This window comes from Hypanus sabinus, chromosome 19, assembly GCF_030144855.1.
Source record: "Hypanus sabinus isolate sHypSab1 chromosome 19, sHypSab1.hap1, whole genome shotgun sequence".
Lineage (NCBI taxonomy): Eukaryota > Metazoa > Chordata > Chondrichthyes > Myliobatiformes > Dasyatidae > Hypanus > Hypanus sabinus.
The window spans coordinates 50,882,410-50,901,789 of NC_082724.1; the positions used below are offsets into that span (position 1 = coordinate 50,882,410).

Genomic DNA, 19,380 nt, shown 5'->3' on the forward strand with positions numbered 1-19,380 from the left:
CTATTTAGTCCTATTGCTATAGATACCGCTGTGCTGCTCGAAGTCAGAACACACCTGACAGTTCTGCCTCCAACCTGGGTTTCCGCTGTGCTGCCGATGTTTTGCCAGATTACCTTAAATGAAGCAGGTTCCTGGAGAATTGTCTGGAACCCAAGGACCAAATCGAAGGAACAGCTCTCCCCAAAAGGAGAATGCACATGATACATGTTGAATGGACTTGCCTTTACAGAAACCAGCAGCCGAAGTGTACTGGGTGACCCATAAACTGGTTATACCCTAATCACTGATATTTCTGATTAGATGTTATAAGTTTAAAGGTAGAATGCAGAAAAGCCAAGAAAGTCTGTTAGCAATTTCACTGGCACTGCAACACTCTCAAGTAGGATTATGCCTTTAGTAATATTGCAATAAAATTAATTCTGTTGCTCAGAAACATAGTCAATCATAGATCACAATCTGGAATAACACATTAAATAAGTTTTAAACCATTTTTTGCCCAAACCTTTACAATGAAAACAGAGCAAAGCCTCTTCATTTGACCCTGATATCAAATGGTCCAGTGAAGATTTGCTTGTTTTATTGATGGTTTTACAACCGGTAAATCTAAGCCAAACAAGATTAGATCTGACATACTGCCCTTTGCATGTCTAAACTATATTCCTGGCTGAAGAGGATTTTTTAAATATTGTCACTAATAATGCAGGGTAAATAAAAGTCAATTTGTTCACCGAAGAATCACAAAGATTGCAATGTTTGGTTGAAGAATAACTATAAGCTGAACTTTGCTGCTTCTTTTAACAGATAAACTGGTGAAGATATTTTTTACATCAACCCAAGGACACATCATTATGGTCCAAAATATCTAAAAGCTGGCACCAGTAATCCCTGTTGAACCAATTGGATTATATGCCCAAATCTGGGGGGTAAAACACATATTTTTGGATTAAGAGGTGAGTGTTCTAGTACTTAGTGATGATGATTGCCAACAAGTTCCTAGTCCCAGCATGGTTCACCAACCTCAGGTGACAGGGACAAGAATTGTGATCTCAGGAAATGTTTAGGACATGGTTTTAAAATTTGACAATATTTTAACCAATAAAGCGGAAGCAATTCTTCATGGATAGTTTTACAATGAAACAGTAATTATGGTCTATCAGGAATTGAGGTTCAATGATAAATCTAAATTACTATTAACATACAGTGCAGAATCACCAATGTGGCCATCACCTTGGCTGTTGTTCACATTTAATTTCTAGTTAATCTCAAAGTCAAGATTATTATCATATACACAAATACATGTACACAGGTACAATGAAAACCCTACCAAAAGTAAGTCTGTAGAAGTTTGCTAAGAGTGTAAAATATCAGATTCATCTATGTACTTTTATCTATTGGGAACTGGGTTTTATATTATTAAAGATGAATGATTTCATAATATCATGTCTTTGTCTTTATTCAGAAGTCATGCTTAAATCTATTGATTCTCAAGATCTATGACAGAGAAACTAATTACAAGAGTATTCTTAGAATGCTTTAAGGGAAGTTAATATTAGAACTCAAAGAGAGGATTTACTGATCAAACTATTCCAACACCAACTTGTTTAAGTTTGAATTTGTGTCATATTTAATTTGGGATGGAAAATCATACAGAATCTTCACCCGAAAATCATACAACTACTGTAACACAGAAAGTCACTCCTTATCCTTTCCTGTGCCACAGTAAGAAATAAACCACATACAGTAATTATTATAATTATGCTACAATCCTTTGCTATAAAGATGGCTACTCAAAAAAATCTACCAAAACTTTAAGTTTCCTTCCTGGAACTTAAAAAAAATTATTTGATATGTTTTTATATATGGGTCTTATTTAGGATCTCCTGTTAGGGAATGAGATAGGTCAGGTGACAGAGATATGTGTTGCAGAGTACTTCAGGTCCAGTGATCACAATGCCATTAGTTTCAATATAATTATGGAGAAGGATAGGACTGGACCCAAGGCTGAGATTTTTGATTGGAGAAAGGCTAACTTTGAGGAGATGCGAAAGGATTTAGAAGGAGTGGATTGGGACAACTTGTTTTATGGGAAGGATGTAATAAAGAAATAGAGGTCATTTAAAGGTGAAATTTTGAGGGTACAGAATCTTTATGTTCCTGTTAGGTTGAAAGGAAAGGTTAAAAGTTTGAGAGAGCCATGGTTTTCAAGGGATATTGGAAACTTGGTTTGGAAAAAGAGATATCTACAATAAATATAGGCAGCATGGAGTAAATGAGGTGCTCAAGTAATATAAAGAATGTAAAAAGAATCTTAAGAAAAATTAGAAAAGCTAAAAGAAGATATGAGGTTGCTTTGGCAAGTAAGGTGAAAATAAATCCAAAGGGTTTCTACAGTTATATTAATAGCAAAAGGATAGCGAGGGATAAAATTGGTCCCTTAGAGAATCAGAGTGGACAACTATGTGCAGAGCCAAAAGAGATGGGGGAGATTTTGAACAATTTCTTTTCTTCGGTATTCACTAAGGAGAAGGATATTGAATTGTGTAAGGTAAGGGAAACAAGTAGGGTAGTTATGGAAACTATGATTAAAGAAGAGGAAGTACTGGCGCTTTTAAAGAATATATAAGTGGATAAGTCTCCAGGTTCTGACAGGATATTCCTTAGGACCTTGAGGGAAGTTAGTGTAGAAATAGCAGGGCTCTGACAGAAATATTTCAGTTGTCATTAGAAATAGGGATGGTGCCGGAGGATTGGCGTATTGCTCATGTGGTTCCATTGTTTAAAAAGGGTTCTAAGAGTAAACCTAGCAATCATTGGCCTGTAAGTTTGATGTCAGTGGTGGGTAAATTAATGGAAAGTATTCTTAGAGATTGTATATATAATTATCTGGATAGACAGGGTCTGATTAGGAACAGTCAACATGGATTTGTGCATGGAAGGTAATGTTTGACAAATCTTATTAAATTTTTTGAAGAGGTTACTAGGAAAGTTGATGAGGGTAAAACAGTGGATGTGTCTATGTGGACTTCAGTAAGGCCTTTGACAAGGTTTCACATGGAAGGTTAGTTAGGAAGGTTCAATCATTAGGTATTAATATTGAAGTAGTAAAATGGATTCAACAGTGGCTGGATGGGAGATGCCAGAGAGTAGTGTTGGATAACTGTTGTCAGGTTGGAGGCCGGTGACTAGTGGTGTGCCTCAGGGATCTGCACTGGGTCCAATGTTGTTTGTCATATACATTAATGATCTGGATGATGGGGTGCTAAATTGGATTAGTAAATATGCAGATGATACTAAGATAGGTGGCGTTGTGGATAATGAAGTAGGTTTTCAAAGCTTGCAGAGAGATTTAGGCCAGTTAGAAAAGTGGGCTGAAAGATGGAATTTAATGCTGATAAGTGTGAGGTGCTACATTTTGGTAGGAATAATCCAAATAGGACATACATGGTAAATGGTAGGGCATTGAGGAATGCAGTAGAACAGAGTGATCTTGGAATAATGGTGCATAGTTCCCTGAAGGTGGAATCTCATGTGGATAGGGTGGTGAAGAAAGCTTTTGGTATGCTGGCCTTTATAAATCAGAGCATTGAGTATAGGAGTTGGGATGTAATGTTAAAGTTGTGTAAGGCATTGGTGAGGCCAAATTTAAGAGTATTGTGTACAGTTCTGGTCATCGAATTATAGGAAAGATGTCAACAAAATAGAGAGAATACAGAGGAGATTTACTAGAATGTTACCTGGGTTTCAGCACCTAAGTTACAGAGAAGGTTGAACAAGTTAGGTCTTTATTCTTTGGAGCATAGAAGGTTGAGGGGGGACTTGATAGAGTTATTTAAAATTATGAGGGGGATAGATAGAGTTGACATGGATAGGCTTTTTCCATTGAGAGTAGGGGAGATTCAAACAAGAGGACATGAGTTGAGTTAAGGGGCAAAAGTTTAGGGGTAACGCGAGGGGGAACTTCTTTACTCAGAGAGTGGTAGCAGTGTGGAACGAGCTTCCAGTAGAAGTGGTAGAGGCAGGTTCGATTTTGTCATTTAAAAAAAAATTGGATAGGTATATGGCCAGGAAAGGAATGGAGGGATATGGGCTGAGTGCAGGTAAGTGTAACTAGGTGAGAGTAAGCATTCAACAAGGACTAGAAGGGCCAAGATGGCCTGTTTCCATGCTGTAATTGTTATATGGTTATATAGTTTATACTAAAATTATTAAATTTATATGAAGCTCCAGTTGATTGTTACTATAGTGAATTCCCACATCAGCATTTCTAATTTTCTCAAGTAACACACAAAGCACTGGAGGAACTCAGTGGTTCAGGCAGCATCTTTGGAGGGAAATGGACAGTCAACATTTCAGGTCAAGACTCTTCATCTGGACCAGATTCACTTCGCCCATTTCCTTCCATAGATACTGTGTGACCCACTATGTTCCTCTCACGCTTCATGTGTTGCTCCATTGTTCAACATTTGCAGTCTCTTGTGTCTCTAATCTTTTTAGGTAGTCCCTTGGGATTGAGGAAAACTTGTTTCCACTCTGGGTTTGTTGATTGTCATGGAACTGTTAAGGCTAATGCTTGGAGCATAGACTCTTCCACACATGGAGCAGAAGGTGTCTGATGTGGTGGGAAAGGCTGGTATTTGGAGCAGGTGCATTCTTTATACCATTTAAGCAAGATTTGTGTTTGTGCAGATTAAACTCAAGATTCACAAAGTTATCCCTAAATCTCCACCTCCACTTTGAATGGCCATAGGCCAGGGATTCCCCAGGGTTGTCTAGGATGCTGCATTTTATCAAGGACGCTTTGAATACATCCCTGATTTCTTTATTGTTATACTTACCTGGTAATGTCTTCCCGTGATGGAGCTTCTGTAATGGGAGTCTGTCATTGGCAATACTAATGACATGGCGAGCCTAACACAGCCAACTGAGTGTAACTGGAATCTGGAAGATTAGCTCCACTACCACAGGTAGTTCATTGGAATTGTGGATTCAACAGCAAAACTGTTAAACCAGTAATATAGCCTCGTCTACCATCAGTCTTCACTGTGATTGGCTCCATTACACATTTGTTGATTAGTATCATGGCTTACATGCTATCATGAAGCAGATGAATTTCCATGGATAACACTCCACAATCCTTTCAAATTAATGGGGTCAAAAGCTTGAGCAATATTGAAAAAAATGTAATGCATGGTGCATTGTGCTGCTCCTTGCATCCTTATTAGAATTATCACATGATGAAGATCATGTTCAGTATACCACTGGATGGGTGGAATCCACACTGCAGTTCAGGGAGAGACTCCATGTACATTGGAAGAAGGCAATTGAAGAGGGCCTTGACAATGACCTTCCCTGTGGCAGACAGCAGGGAAACCCCTTTATAATTACGAAAGGAAAGATTTTTCTCCTTTCCTGTACGTCCATCACTACAGCATACCTGATGTCCCCTGCTGTATCCTGCTACTCAGAGGTGGACCTATACTTGAAATCCTTCACTACCAAGACTTTAGAACATCAGCAGGACACTATCTGCTCCTATGGTCTTGTTCTGTTTTTACTTGGGATTGTTGAACTATACAGTATGTTCTTCAGCAAGGCTTGTTAAAATTGACTACAGTGAGATGGAATGAAGGGCACTCACATTAAATACAGTATTGCAGTTGATGAGGTCTTCAATGTGGTTCTTCCTATAGGCCTTGACTGCCTCTCTGTCCTCGATAAATTCACCTCCTTTCTTGGTTCTCCGTGGCAGAGGTTCTTTGGTTTTTGGACCATGGATGGCTTCAACTTTGCTAATGAAACAAAGTATATGATGGCCATCAACAAGTTACTGAGTTTCTTACACATCTTCTATTCACTGTTTCTTTTAGTTCATGGGCTTTCAATCTGACCTTATTCTTCAGAGGCCTACAGAACTGGTTCTATTTTTTTGAGAAATAGTGGAACTTAAGTCATTGAATGCCTAATATTTACAAGTAATTCTCTCCTCAATCTCCTAGTCATTCTTATCAACCCTTCCCCGTAGTTCTTGATGTAGAAGCCAAGAGTCTATTTGCAGGTACTTATTAGGGTGGACTACAGAACAACCCATAAGCTGGGAATCAACAGAATGTTTCCCAGAAGGTGTAAGAGAGGACCTCCCTTTGCGAGGTGTTTCAGAGCTCTGTTACTAATTTTTTTGTAATCTTTTTGTTAACTCTGATATTTTTGTTTAAAGAAGGTAACAGAGATTAGGTAATGATTAATGCAGCAATGAAAGGTACTTGTCACAGCACATTGGAATACAGTATATTTACTCGGACAATAGTAGATGGCAATGCTTGGACTCAGGTGTTGACATGAATTCTTGTGTCTCTGAGGAAATATGGTATTAATTTTGATGAAGTCAAACTTTAGAATACTTATGATAACCATATTTATTATATCAATAAATATATAAATAAATTGCCCCCTCCCACTAATAGTAGTAATATAGTGCATCAGTCTGCCTCCGAAGATTCTTGTCTTTACTATTTAACTCTGAATAGAAAATGAAAGTTACATGGTACCCATAGCAAAACAAAACATTTAACAATGAATCAGAGGCGTAGCAATCAAAATCTGAGGCTGAGCTAAAGCATAAAACAATAGAACTGCTGACCAGAAGTCTGCTTAATGAGGAAACTTTTAAATCTTAGAGACTCCGTGGAGGGAATTTCAGAGCTCAATAAACAATGTTCAAAGAACAAAGGACAGAATGGGTGACTTCAAAGCAGTGCCTGGATTATATCTGCACACATTTCTCTTCGGCTTTTCTGCAACTACAATTCTCCTAAAGAATGCATTCTGTCCTATAATGCAAATGCAGTACTTCTTATTTTCCACTGTAGCTTGAACTTGAACTGATAAATACTTTTGCTAAATCAGGCACCTAGTGGTGGAAAGTTGTTGTTGGTATGGTTATGGTTGGAGGTAGAGAGTGTTGCTGTGGACCAAGTGGATACAAATCATAAGGGATAATTCCTACTGTGTGCATTCTTAATTCATGTTTTCATGCAAGCTGGACTGTAATGCTCCTCCAACCCACATAGTAAATGTGCAAACACAAGCATTATAGAGATGATAGAATATGTTAAAGTTGGTATTAGTACAGAATTTAATTTCATCTGATAAATTATCAATGAAGGTGACGGTAGCTCATTAAAATCAACTTTCTGCCCAGATGAGAATGAATTTGAACGACGTCTGTTTGTGGCTCTGCATTGATATAACAATGTATTTGTTCCTTGTGCCCTCATCTCACTTTAAAGAAATGCTGTTTTGCACAAGATGCCAACCTGTGCTGGAATCTATCCAGTTGGTTGTTTCTGGATTTGATACTGTGACTTTGTATCCCAGAGTAGACAATGCAACCCTGGTGAAGAACTACTTGCACACAATACCTTGACAACCTTGCGACAGGCCAAGCTGTTTAGCTTATTTCAGTATTTTAAAAGTCTATGTCATGGCTGCGATGTTGCAACAGAAAATTAATAAATGATAATGACCCATAAACAGCAACAATCAATAGATAATTTGATTAGATATTGTTGGAGGGACAAAACCTTCCAGAAGTCTTAGAAAACTCCCACTTCTCCACCGCCATATATTAGGATCAACTGATTTTCCAATACAAAAGGTGGTACTCCTACTTGTAAGACATAAAGGTACATTACCTGATCTTCCAGGGGTGTGGAAATACTTGGACAGGAAATCTAGACCATCTGGACCAAACACAGGCTAATAGGACTAACTTAGATGGAAATCTTGGAAGGCATGGACCAGTTCAGCTGAAGAGCTTGTTTCTGTGCTGTATGGCTCTATGACACTGTACAGAGATGCTTAGATTAGATAGACATTTCTCTTGAGGTGTGGGGTGGAGATTTAAATACACATCTCATGACTCACTGAACCCTGCTTAGCATATCATTTGCAAATAACTAATAAGCCAACACATCAGGTAATGCTTCTGCCTCACAGTTCCAACAACTCAGGTTCAATCCTGATCTCTCATGCTGTCTGTGTGTAGTTTGCATGATTTCCTTGTGGCAATATGGGTTTCCTTGAGTGCTGCAGTTTGCTCCTGCACCCCAAAGCCAAGGTAGTTGGTTTGTTTACTACTGTAACTTACCCCAAGTATAAATGGTAGGATAAGTTGATGGGGATGTGAGAGAGAATAGTCATACAGAAATAATAGGTAAAGTGGATTTGGTGGAATTGCTCTGAGAGCCAATGTAACTAGGTAGGCTGCAAGGCCTCCTATACCAGGAGAAATATGGAGATCAACTATCTTCAAATACTGCATAGTGGATGGAAGCAAAATGTGGAGTAAGATAGCATTTATAGAACAGACCTTTCAACAACCCACTTCTATTAATTCCAGTATGTTGATAGAATACAACTCCTGTTAACTGCAGGAAGAATTCCTACTATATTTACAAGACAAAAATAGAAAAAAAAATCAATGTTTTACTTAATTTATTCATGATCAGGTTTTATTATCCACTATTGCCTGGAGAAGCACAACCTTCTTGAGTTGGTACATTCCAATGATGAATGTGTTACCACTCTGAAAGAAGCTCAAAATTCAAAGCAAATTTATCATCAAAGCACCTCATTCAAAACTGTCCGTGTAAGAGTACCTTTACAAACGATCCCTGCATCATTGTCTCAGTGTTCACACTGAGCGATCTGCTGATCAGTGCAAACTCATGGACAGGAATAGGTTTGATCCCTGATTGGTGATGTGTGAATGATCAAGCGCCGAGTTGTTCATGGCACCCTGAGCTAAACCGTGCAGGGCAGGTTATTCTGTTTATCATGCACTGACATCTTCTGGAAAGCAATAATAAAAGAGGATTGGCTGGCCTAACCTACCTCATTCAATAGTTCATTATCAGATACCTGATCTTAACATTGACATAAAACGGTACCTCATTTGGCCCTCAAAGTTGTGCCAATCCAATTAAATGAGCAGTCAAATGGGCAGCCTAATCATCTCTGCTTATACAATGTCCACATCCTTCCATTTTCCTCACATTCATATGCCTATCTGGACATCTGGTAAAAGTCTCCAATGTATTTCCAAGCATCCACACATCTCATTTGAGATTATCTCCTCTCAGCGTAAAAAATGCATACTCTCTGATATTAGAAATTCCAGCCCTCTGCTCCAGGAATGACCCTTTGGGTGAAGTGATGAATTGGCTGCTAAAAAGCTGCTTCAAGGACTGACAGATAATTAAAGACTAAAATCGCTGTATTAGGATTGGGGAGAAAACAGAACCTGAACACTGCATTTTCTCTGCTATCTGCACAGAATTTATCATCTTGATAAAAGGGAAGGATGCAGAAGCAGTCAGTTCTATAAATACAAGAATTGCCTTGAGATCCACGAACGATCTAATCAGGAATAATGTGTTACTGGACTACTTTCATAAGCCAGGAAACACATAAGTAACCCTTTGAATGATGCACTGCTCCACTTATTTTAAGAGATTTTAAGCCTTCTTTTTAAAACACATTCTTTCTTGCCACTACTGTTTAGATTTTCCACTGCCAAGACCCTACAAGGCTCCTATTGAGCAGAAAGTGCAGTTGAGAAATGGCTGATTATTGTATGAACAATAACCTAAAACCCACCCAGCCAACAGACAATATTGTTACGAGGATCACTGCAGCAATTTTGTTTAGCTGGAATCTTCATATGGGTGAGACTTTTCCAAAATCAAATCTGGTTTCTTCCTGGAGTATGTTAATAAACATTACTCAGTCTCAGACTGCTTTGGATTACAATTTAACAGGCAAACTCATTTCCTTTAGACAAACTTGGAGCCCACAGCTTTCCTTTTAATTCTTCAGCTGTAGGGTTGTTTTTATAATTTTTGTAGCCCAGGACAGTAGAATATGCCAATTCCTGGTATTAAAACCTTAAAAGTCCTAAACCCGACTTCACATGTAAACTGTAAACTAAACCATATAATGCTGGCATTGGGTTCCAATTTTCACAAGAGAGAAGGGATGCCCCATGCATGGAACTATAGAGTTATTACATCAAGCCATTCAACTTATCAGATTCTCGCTAATTTCTTCTAAGCACTCAATTTAGCCCCATTCCCCTGCTCTTTATCCATAGGCTTGCAATGCTCCCTCAAGTGCCTTTCCAATTCTCTTCTAAAAGTTTTATTGAATTAGTTTCTGTCATCCTCACAAGCAATGAGCTGCAGAACACAATTTACCTTTGCATAAATAATTTTTACCTCATACTCCTGTGGCCTTGAAATACTAACTCTTGGCTCACACAATCCAATAAAGGGAACATCTCTATATTTACCCTACCAAGCAGCTGGGTAACTGTCAGGAGAAGGAAAGGGAGCAGGTAAACAGTGCAGGAGTGCCTCCAGGGCTGTTCCCCTTACCGTTTTGGATACTGTTGGGGGTGGGGGGGGGGGGGGAGACCTAACAGGGGACAGCCGCAGCAACCAAGTCTGGCTCTGTGGCTCAGTAGGAAAGTAAAGATAGGAGGAGAACAGTAGTGATAGGAGATTCAATAGTTAGGGGGACATACAAGGGTATGTGGACATGAAAGAGACTTCCAGATGGCACCTTGCCTCTCAGATAGCAGGGTTAGGAACATCTCAGATCTGGTCCACAGCATTCCTAAGAGGGGTGGGGGGGAGTGAGCAGCCAGAAGAATTACACAGGTAGGAAAAGGGATGATTCAAAGTACATATATTATCAAAGAAAGTATAAATTATACAACTTTGAGATGTATTTGCTCACAGGTAACCACAAAGCAAGATACTCAAAAGAACCCAATTAAAGAAAAATATAAACAAAAGACTAACACCCGATGGGCAAGAGAAAGAAAATAAAAACACCATTCATGTACTAATACCAGGCCTTAGTTAGGATGAGGTCCTAAAGAGAGAATTATAGGGAGCTAGTTAGGAAGCTAAAAAGCAGAACCTCAAGGGTGGTGATTTCTGGATTGTTGCCTATGCTATGCGCAAGTCATGTTAAGTATAGGATAACTGACAGAAGAACGTGCCTGAAAACTGGTGCATGGGGCAGGGTTTCAGATTTCTGGATCATTGGGATCCATTCTGAGGGATGTATCATGAGTACAAAAGGGCAGGTTACAGCTAAACTCGATGGGGATCAATGCCCTTGCCGGCAGGTTTACTGGAGCTGTTAGGGAGTGTTTAAACTAGTTTGGCAGGTGATACGAACCACAGTTATAGGTCAGACATGGGCAGTTGGTGTAAAAGTGTATGCAGTGTATTGAAACTAAGCAGTAGGAAAGGCAGTGGATGGGGCATAATTGCAGTCAGTTGAATGGGTTGAAATTTTAACGCAAGAACTATCAGGAACAAGAATGATGAACTTAGAACATGAGTCAGTTTATGGAACTATGACATTGAGGCCATTAGAGAGATTTGACTGTCCCATGGGCAAGAATGCCTGCTGGATATTCTGGGAGTTATATGTTTCAAAAGGGACAGGGAGGGAGGTAAAAGGTGGGGAAGTGGCATTGCTAATCAGGGATAGTATCACTGCTGCAGAAAGGAATGATGTCATGGAGGGATGATATATAGATTGTTGTGGGTGGAAGTCAGAAACAGGAAGGATGTAATCACACTACTGGGATCACTTTGTTCTATACACTCAACAGCAATAGAGACATTGAGCAGCAAATCGGGAGGCAGATTTTGGAAAGGTGCAAAAACATCCGCAACTCCAAAGGACTCACCAAATTCTTTTTCCCAAAACATACCCCTTCATACATTTCTGCATGAAACTCTCACCAAATTCTTTTTCCCAAAACATACCCCTTCATACATTTCTGCATGAAATTTCATCTGCCTATTTGCCCAAAATGACAGCCCATTTATATCCTCATGCAGCCTGTTAATCACGCACCTTACTCTTCACATACTTCTGGGAGAACACTTACTTCTAATGTCCAGTACTATCTTATTTATATCTTATTACTTCAATCTGTAAAAAGGTTGTCTTTTTTCATCACATTCTGTTGATTTACACTGTAACTGACCTTCCTTCCTTGGACTTTGGTTTTGCAAAGTGATTTGATGCTTTTTCTCAGACAAAAGGTTGGCAATTTGTCACTAAAGGTTCAGCAGACCTTTGTATCGAGATCTCTACATGAAAATTGATAGAGGCAACAAAGTTTTCAATGAAAACTTCAGTTCCCAAACTAAAAAAGCTAGACACAGAAGATCCTTGTCCTGAAACATTAACTTTGCTCCTCTTTTCAAAGATGCTGCCTGACCTCTTACATGTTTCCAGTATTTTCTGCTTTTCAGATTTATAATATATACATTTTTTAAACTTTTATTTACTCATTACACAAGACAATACATTGAATTTTAATGTTCCTTTTAACTCCTTCTAATTTTACAATATATTTCTTCTAACTTTTGTGTTTGCCATAATGGTGGATAGTTGATTAGAAATGCTGATGTTTGTCATCTTAGAAAACAGAAAGCTGATTGCAGGGCTTCAGTCGATGCATATGGTTTAACGGACTGAGGAACATGTGACAACCATAACCAACTTGTGTAGGAACTCGTGGGTTGGTTGCTGTTGTTAAGCCTCTCTCCCCTACTACAGCGTAGGCTATTGACAGCAACTCACTAGAGTCCTCTACCCTGGGCAAGACCTTCAAGTAGTCCCCAGGTGTAGCCCATTTCTCTCCAGTGCTGTGGTCTTTGGAACATTGTTAATTCTGGGTTTTTATGGGATAGGGTTGCTAGCCCCATACCCAACCCACCTCTCTTTTTGTAGCTGGGCTTGGGACCGTTCATGGTGGAGTTTATGGAGTTAGACGATGTTACAATTAATGGCACATTGTTTTCTTTATCTAGATTAAAGCGTTGCGAGATAAACAAGAGCTAGGGGTGCTTAATTGCCCCTAAGACGTCACCAGCAAACTGTGCAAAGTCAGAAATGTTGAATGCTACAACAGGCTAGTACAGAGTGCGCGTTGATGGCCAACTGGAGCTTGAGCCTTGTGATAGTGGTAGTTTTTAGCACTCTTCTGCAGAAGGCAAACAGAAATTCCCCAACCCTCATTTTGCTCCAGTTGCACAAGGGTAGGCACAGGGCTCCTCAATTGTTCAGCTGCAGGTGCCTACACCTGGTGTTCCCCTGCTTTTCAATCCCTTCTGCTTAAGTCGTGATCTTTAGAGGATTCCAAATCATGCCTTTGTTCTGGCTACCCTCCTCCCAATCATTCCACTTCCCTTTAATTGCTCCCAACCTTTTAATTTTGACCTAGATGCAATGCTCATTTTGTTCTCCAGAAGTGCTATGAATATGTACAGGGGCCGTGACTAATTATTCAAGTAAGCCATTGGACTGAAAATACATATGTTTCTCAAGTGCCTTTCATGTCTGCAGCACTTCTCAAAACATGTTTACAGTAAGCATAGCACTTTTGAAAAGCAATCATTTTTGTAATCTAAGAAATATGATAACCAATTGCATATAATAAGATCACACAAACAGCAATGATCCATGATCCCTTTTTGTGATGTTGGTGAATGAATAAATGCATGTTGCTCTTCTTTCAAATAATATGGGATTCCTTATGTTCACCACAGACAGGAGATGGGTCCCTTGGTTTAACGTAATCCAAAATGGATGCCACGGTAGTTTAGCAGTTAGTGCAATGTTATTACAGTTCAGGGTGTTCGAGAATTCAGAGTTCAATTCCAGCACCGTCTGTAAGGAGTCTGTACGTTCTCTCGATGGAATTTGTGGGTTTTCCCCGGTGCTCCAGTTCCCTCCCACATCTGCATATTTGTGGGAGGAAACTGGAGCACTTGGGGAAAATAAAAGGGTAGGTTAAATAGTCCTATGATTAGTTTAGGGTTAATCGGGTTTGTCAGGGTTGTTGGGGCAGCGTGGTTCAAAGGGCCAGAATGGCCTACTCCACGCTGTATCGCTAAATAATTAAAACTTACCGTTCCTAACTGTGCAGTGCTCAAACACCATTGGACTGAAATGTCAACAAATATTACAGGATCAATCTGACAAAATACATCTCAAACTGAATACACCGGAGAATCCCACTATGGATCTGCAGTTGATTAGATGGCAAAATACTTCTAGTCATACAGCACTACAGCACAGAAACCGGCCCTTTGGCCCATCTAGTATGTGCCAAATTATTATTCTATTTAATCCCATCAACCTGCTCCTGGGACCATAGCCCTCCATACCTCTTCCATCCATGTACTTCCAAACTTCATTTAAAAGTTGAAATCAAATCTGCACCCAGTTACACTAGCAGCTCGTTTCACAGTCCCACCACCCTCTGAGTGAAGAAGTTCACCCTCACATTCCCCTTAAACATTTCACCTTTCAACCTTAACACATGATATCTAGTTCTAGTTTCAATGAACCTCAGTGGAAGAAGCATGCTTGCATTTACCCTATTTAAACCTCTCAAATTTTTGGCTACCTCTATTAAATCTTCCCTCATTCTCTTTGGCTCCAGTGCATAAAGGCCTAAACTATCCAACTTTTCTCTCTAATTGAGGTCCCGAAGTCACGGCAACATCTTTGTAAATTTTTTCTGCACTCTTAATGAAATCTTTCTGTTTAGTTTTAGAATTTTCCCACCAATTTCTGCTTTTGAGACTGCCAGTGTTTTGTCAAGCTGTAGCTTCTTCTCATGTGTGCACTATGCAGTCATTTCCGTGATGAGAACATGGGCACTCAAAACGAGGTTAACAGTGCAAATTTCCAGTGGAAACTTGGGATTTTGCTACAACCGAATGAACTACTTTACCTTTACTTGATAGACATACCTGTATTTGACCTATTTCAGTCTTCTCTCTTGTGGTGCTGGAAGTGATGCTTGGTGTTATTTGGGGAATGTGGGACAGTGTCCAACATATGCAGCTAATTAAACAGCCCAGTGCCCTACATTGTTTAAATGGCTCCTCATCACATCTTCCAGAAACAATAAAGAGCTTTAAAGTGCACTGATTTCTACCCTTATAAAAATATACAATTCATAAGATTACATGCTAGTAAAACTAATAATGTACATATAATTGGCAATGTCCTTCCTTCTTTTATCTAAAGACAAATTACAAAGTGAGTGGCTAAAATTGATCTCAAGAGCTGTAAGTGTGTGGCAACCTATTCAAAGCAGTATACATGTCATGGTCTTGAAGGAAAGGAAGGTCAAGTAGAATGCCGCATCAATATTTACTGAGTGGCCCGGCTAAGGAACAAGCTCCCCAGAGCTATGGTAAAATGTGAGCATTATTTCTGTCACAAGCAAATTAGTTTGATTTCCTTTTTTTAAAAAAACCTGCTTAGCCTACAGTAATGAGTTGTTTGAGACATGCTGTGATAATTGTAGCACACTTGTGTAAAACAAAAGTGTGTGGACCAATGATATCCAATGTTCTGTAACACGGAACCTCTCCTTGCCTCAGGTCCCTGTTGACTACAAAGATAAATTGCTCTGGTTAATAAACATCTCATTATTGTATTATCAAATGATTAGTAAGATGGATAGGTCTTTGTTTTGACACCTACAATTCCAATGTTCACATATGGGTCTGCACTAAGATCTAGTTATGATTTTTCAGGGACAGGATCACAGAAACATCATCAAAGCCAATTGACCAGCTGCAGGCACAGTGATGACAACACTTATTTAAGCACCTGTATTAAATTTGTAGTGAATTCCATACATACACTGAGGTGGTTTAGTAAAAGTATATAAGTATTTGCTTAACAAACATTTAACATTCACTAACCAAAGAAAATGACAACAAAAAACAATCAAAAAACTCATAGTGACTTCTGACTTAATCACATCAAGCCTATTGTCATATGCAGAAGTACAGTGAAGTACAGGTGCAATGAAAAGTTTTCTTGAAGTATCATGACAGTCTTAAGTTCAGACAACACACAAAACAAATATTATATATTAACTACACAGTGAAGACATAAAAACTGCAAAAATAAGATATAATGAAAAAAAAATCAGAGTCAAAATGCATAGCAGTGCAAAAGGTGATCCACAGTGTTCTGTTGTTGTGATAGGTTATGGATGTGAGGCTTGGTTCAATAACCTGGTTGTTGTGGGAAAGAACTTACTCCTGAACCTGGTGGTTGGTATTTAAGGCTTCTGTGCCACCTGCCTGATAACAGCAGACAAAGGAAGGCATGGCCCATTTGGTGTGGATCTATGTTTATCAGCAGTATCGTGCATAAGCATAAAAATCTGATAGTGTAGCGGAAACAACTGTTCTGAAATTGTTGAGTATGAGCCTTCAAGCTCCTGTACCTCCTCCCTGATAATGGTAATGAGAAAAGGGCATATCCTGGATGGTAAGGGTGCCATCTTCTTGAGACAACGCCTCTTAAAATCCTTGTGATGGAGATGGATGAGTCTATAACCCTCTGTAGCCTCTTGACTTTCTATGCTTTGTAGACTCCATACCAGTGATGCAATCAGTTAGAATGTTTTCCACCCTAAATCTATGGAAATTTGTAAGAGATATGGATGACATTAGAAATCTTTTCAAACTCCTAATGAAGTAGAGCTGCTAGTGTATCTTCTTCATGATTGCATCGATGTATTGGGCCAAAGAAAGACTTTCTGGAGATGTTGATGCCCAGGAACTTAAAGCTGTTCACTTTTTTCAGTGCTGACCTCTCAATGAGGATTCAATGTGTTCTCTTAAGTTCCCCTTCCTGAAGTCAGCAGTCAGTTCCTTGGGCTTGCTGAGATTTGAGTGTGAGGTTGTCAAGTGACACCACTCAACCAGACCATCTAAATCATATTTGTAAACCTCCTTATCAGCATCTGAGATTCTACAAACAACAGTGGTGTCATTGGTGAATTTGTAGATGGCGTTTGAGCTGTGTTAGCCATAAAATAATTTCAAATGCACAAATGCAATGATTCACTATGAAAGCATTTATGAACATAACACGGGTAAGAGACAATTAGTTCTGCCACACAATTTATTCAGATCTTTAACATTAGGAAAAATATTAAGTAAATATTCTGATTTGGAAAAATTCCCTAATCAAAGGACGTTTAAACTGAAGGAAATAAGGAAAATTACCACTAAAATATGCAATCTGAGATAACATTGTTTTTGTTCTTGCTATAAAGTAAATGCAGATAGCTGCAATTATAAATAAGTCAAGGCTGTGTTTCCACAAGTGTGTACTATAGAAGAGTGTAATTGGCTAACACATTCAACACTATAACACCAACAAGCATTAACTGCAAAATCTAGCTAAAGGAACCATAAACTAGTTACCAGATAGGCAAAACTAAGTCAGAGTTAACTTATCCTTTAGATTATAAAGAGAACCATCAAAGTGCAGGTAGCCAGTGCATGTCTGTGCACCACAATAACATGGCTTAAGGGCAAGAGTCGGGCCACCAGATGATTCCTTATCTGAGTCTTCTTTCAAAAGATTATTGAATCTTCCTGAATAATCATAAGACAGTTCCTCCTCAGCTACAATATCACGAGCTGCAAAAAGGGCCAACCTTGGAATTACAGAGTCAACACGAACAGGAACCATGTACAGGTTGGGATCACAAGAATGGTTAAGGAAACGGCCAACGTTTCCAGTGTGCGTTGGGTCAACAAACGTCTGTAGTACTTCTCCACTACACAGGTGTTCTCTCACCGCTATGATATAGTTCATATCATCCAAATTTTGGCACTGAATTCGCCTCCTGACTTCAAGAAAACTGATGATTTCACCCCCATACTCACATACAAATCTCCCTTTCTTAATTGGTTCCAGTGTCTGAAGACCCCATCCTTTCTTGGAGGTTCTGAACACCTGCAGTTTAAAGACAAGACCTCTTTGGACAAGCCTGTTCTTACAGGCCTCACTGCACTTGCACATAATGTTACACTCAAAAACTGGCCTGGAATAGCTTGTCTTGTCATTAAGGTCCACAAGGCACATGTTCTCATCGTAAGCTCCTTTGTAGCGTTGTAGACAAGTGCACGTGTCCAACTTACAGGAAGAGGTTAAGCAGTCACATCCTGGAAGATTTATTTCAGTGGGATCAAGGTCTTCTCCTGGTCCAGCTACATTTCCAGGTGTGTACTGTAGGATAAACACAGAACAGCCTTAAAGTGATTCCTTCCACATAGCTTTCTGTTATCTGGTTTCTTCAAAGGGTCACTGTATCTATTAACATACTTTTATCTCACTTCATGTCTCTGCTAGCTGTGTTAAATTAAGTCATAGTGCCAAAGGAAAATTTGAACAACGTTTAAATACACCTAATCCTACCTAAAATGTTTATGCTTAAATGGAAAGTTTAAATCCAGAATTCAAATATCTAGTGCGTAGGATGGATAGCATGTACTCTCAATGGAGTGCAGGTCAGTTTATTGCTCTTTTTAGTATGAATCCATCTGCAGAAAATGCTGGCTATGTTAAAAGAAAAAGACATTACAACAAAATGAAAATGGGATCTCCATTAATTCAAATAATTATGAAAGACAACAAGCTGAGTAGCATGAGTATTATCCCTACATCCAATGATCTACAAATCAATGTTTACCTCTTTACTTACATAAATTCAAAATGACACCAGCATGACCAAAGAACCTTAACTTCTAATTAAGGAAGGCTTCATTACCTATTTCTAAACTGGTACTTCTTGTCTCTAGACAAGATCTTAGCAAGCATGTCCTTAATTAAGTTATGTAAATCTGGCTTTCAGATAAATGCCCTTGGTCTATTACAGCTGGTCCCTATGCTATATCTACGAAATAAAGTACAAAAAGCAGGCCAGGCATATTAACACCAAAAATAGTGTTCTTTTCTTGAAATAGGAAGTGAGTAGGGGGTTAAGTTACAATCAGGATGTAGTCCAAGTTGCCGATGATCTTTAAGTATCATGGGAAATTATATTTACATATAATAGATACAACTAACTCAACAAGTACAGTGCCACAACTCCTACATTACAAAATACTTTAGAAGTTCTTCAATAACATTAAAGCACATTGGGACAGTGTGAAGGTGTTAAAGATACAGTATGCATGTAAATTCTTTATTTCATTTCCAAAGATTTCAATACCAACTTCACTCTGTACATTCTTGTCTAATTCACGTCTGAGTTCACAGACAGAGCCCCAACACCTTCACTGAAATTTACAGAGACAGGTCTAATGACAAGACAAAGGTCCTTCATCAGCCTGTAGTTGCTGCACAAGCAGTCGCAAAGTCTGCTTTCATGACATGCAGCCTGATTAAAAAGTTCAAAAGGATATCTGATGCAGCACACGGAAATTTTGCCAGAATTTGATTCAAAGGAGTTAGTTA

At 38.9% G+C, this 19,380-nt stretch overlaps 2 protein-coding genes across 9 annotated transcripts in view; one reads left to right on the top strand and one right to left on the bottom strand.

Moving 5' to 3' along the window:
- Window positions 1–1,435, top strand: part of sumf1 (sulfatase modifying factor 1) — a 187,806-nt gene extending 186,371 nt beyond the window's left edge. For both annotated transcript variants that reach the window (XM_059944389.1, XM_059944391.1), the window contains one exon: window positions 9–1,435. In XM_059944389.1, coding sequence (XP_059800372.1) covers window positions 9–122 — 114 coding nt within the window. In that variant the 3' untranslated portion in view covers window positions 123–1,435. The remainder of the gene's footprint in view (window positions 1–8) is intronic.
- The window catches only part of setmar (SET domain and mariner transposase fusion gene), a 180,158-nt gene that overhangs the window by 135,062 nt on the left and 25,716 nt on the right, over window positions 1–19,380 (bottom strand). For 4 of the 7 annotated variants that reach the window (XR_009506846.1, XR_009506841.1, XR_009506843.1 and 1 more), the window contains exon 3: window positions 18,063–18,150. Coding sequence is in view for 1 of the 7 variants with exons in the window: in XM_059944394.1 (XP_059800377.1) it covers window positions 17,353–18,150 (798 nt within the window). In the remaining 6 variants the exon portion in view is untranslated. Of the gene's footprint in view, window positions 1–5,638; window positions 5,790–17,006; window positions 18,151–19,380 lie in introns of those variants that run through there. The other 3 variants (XR_009506844.1, XM_059944394.1, XR_009506842.1) reach the window with 3 other exon arrangements.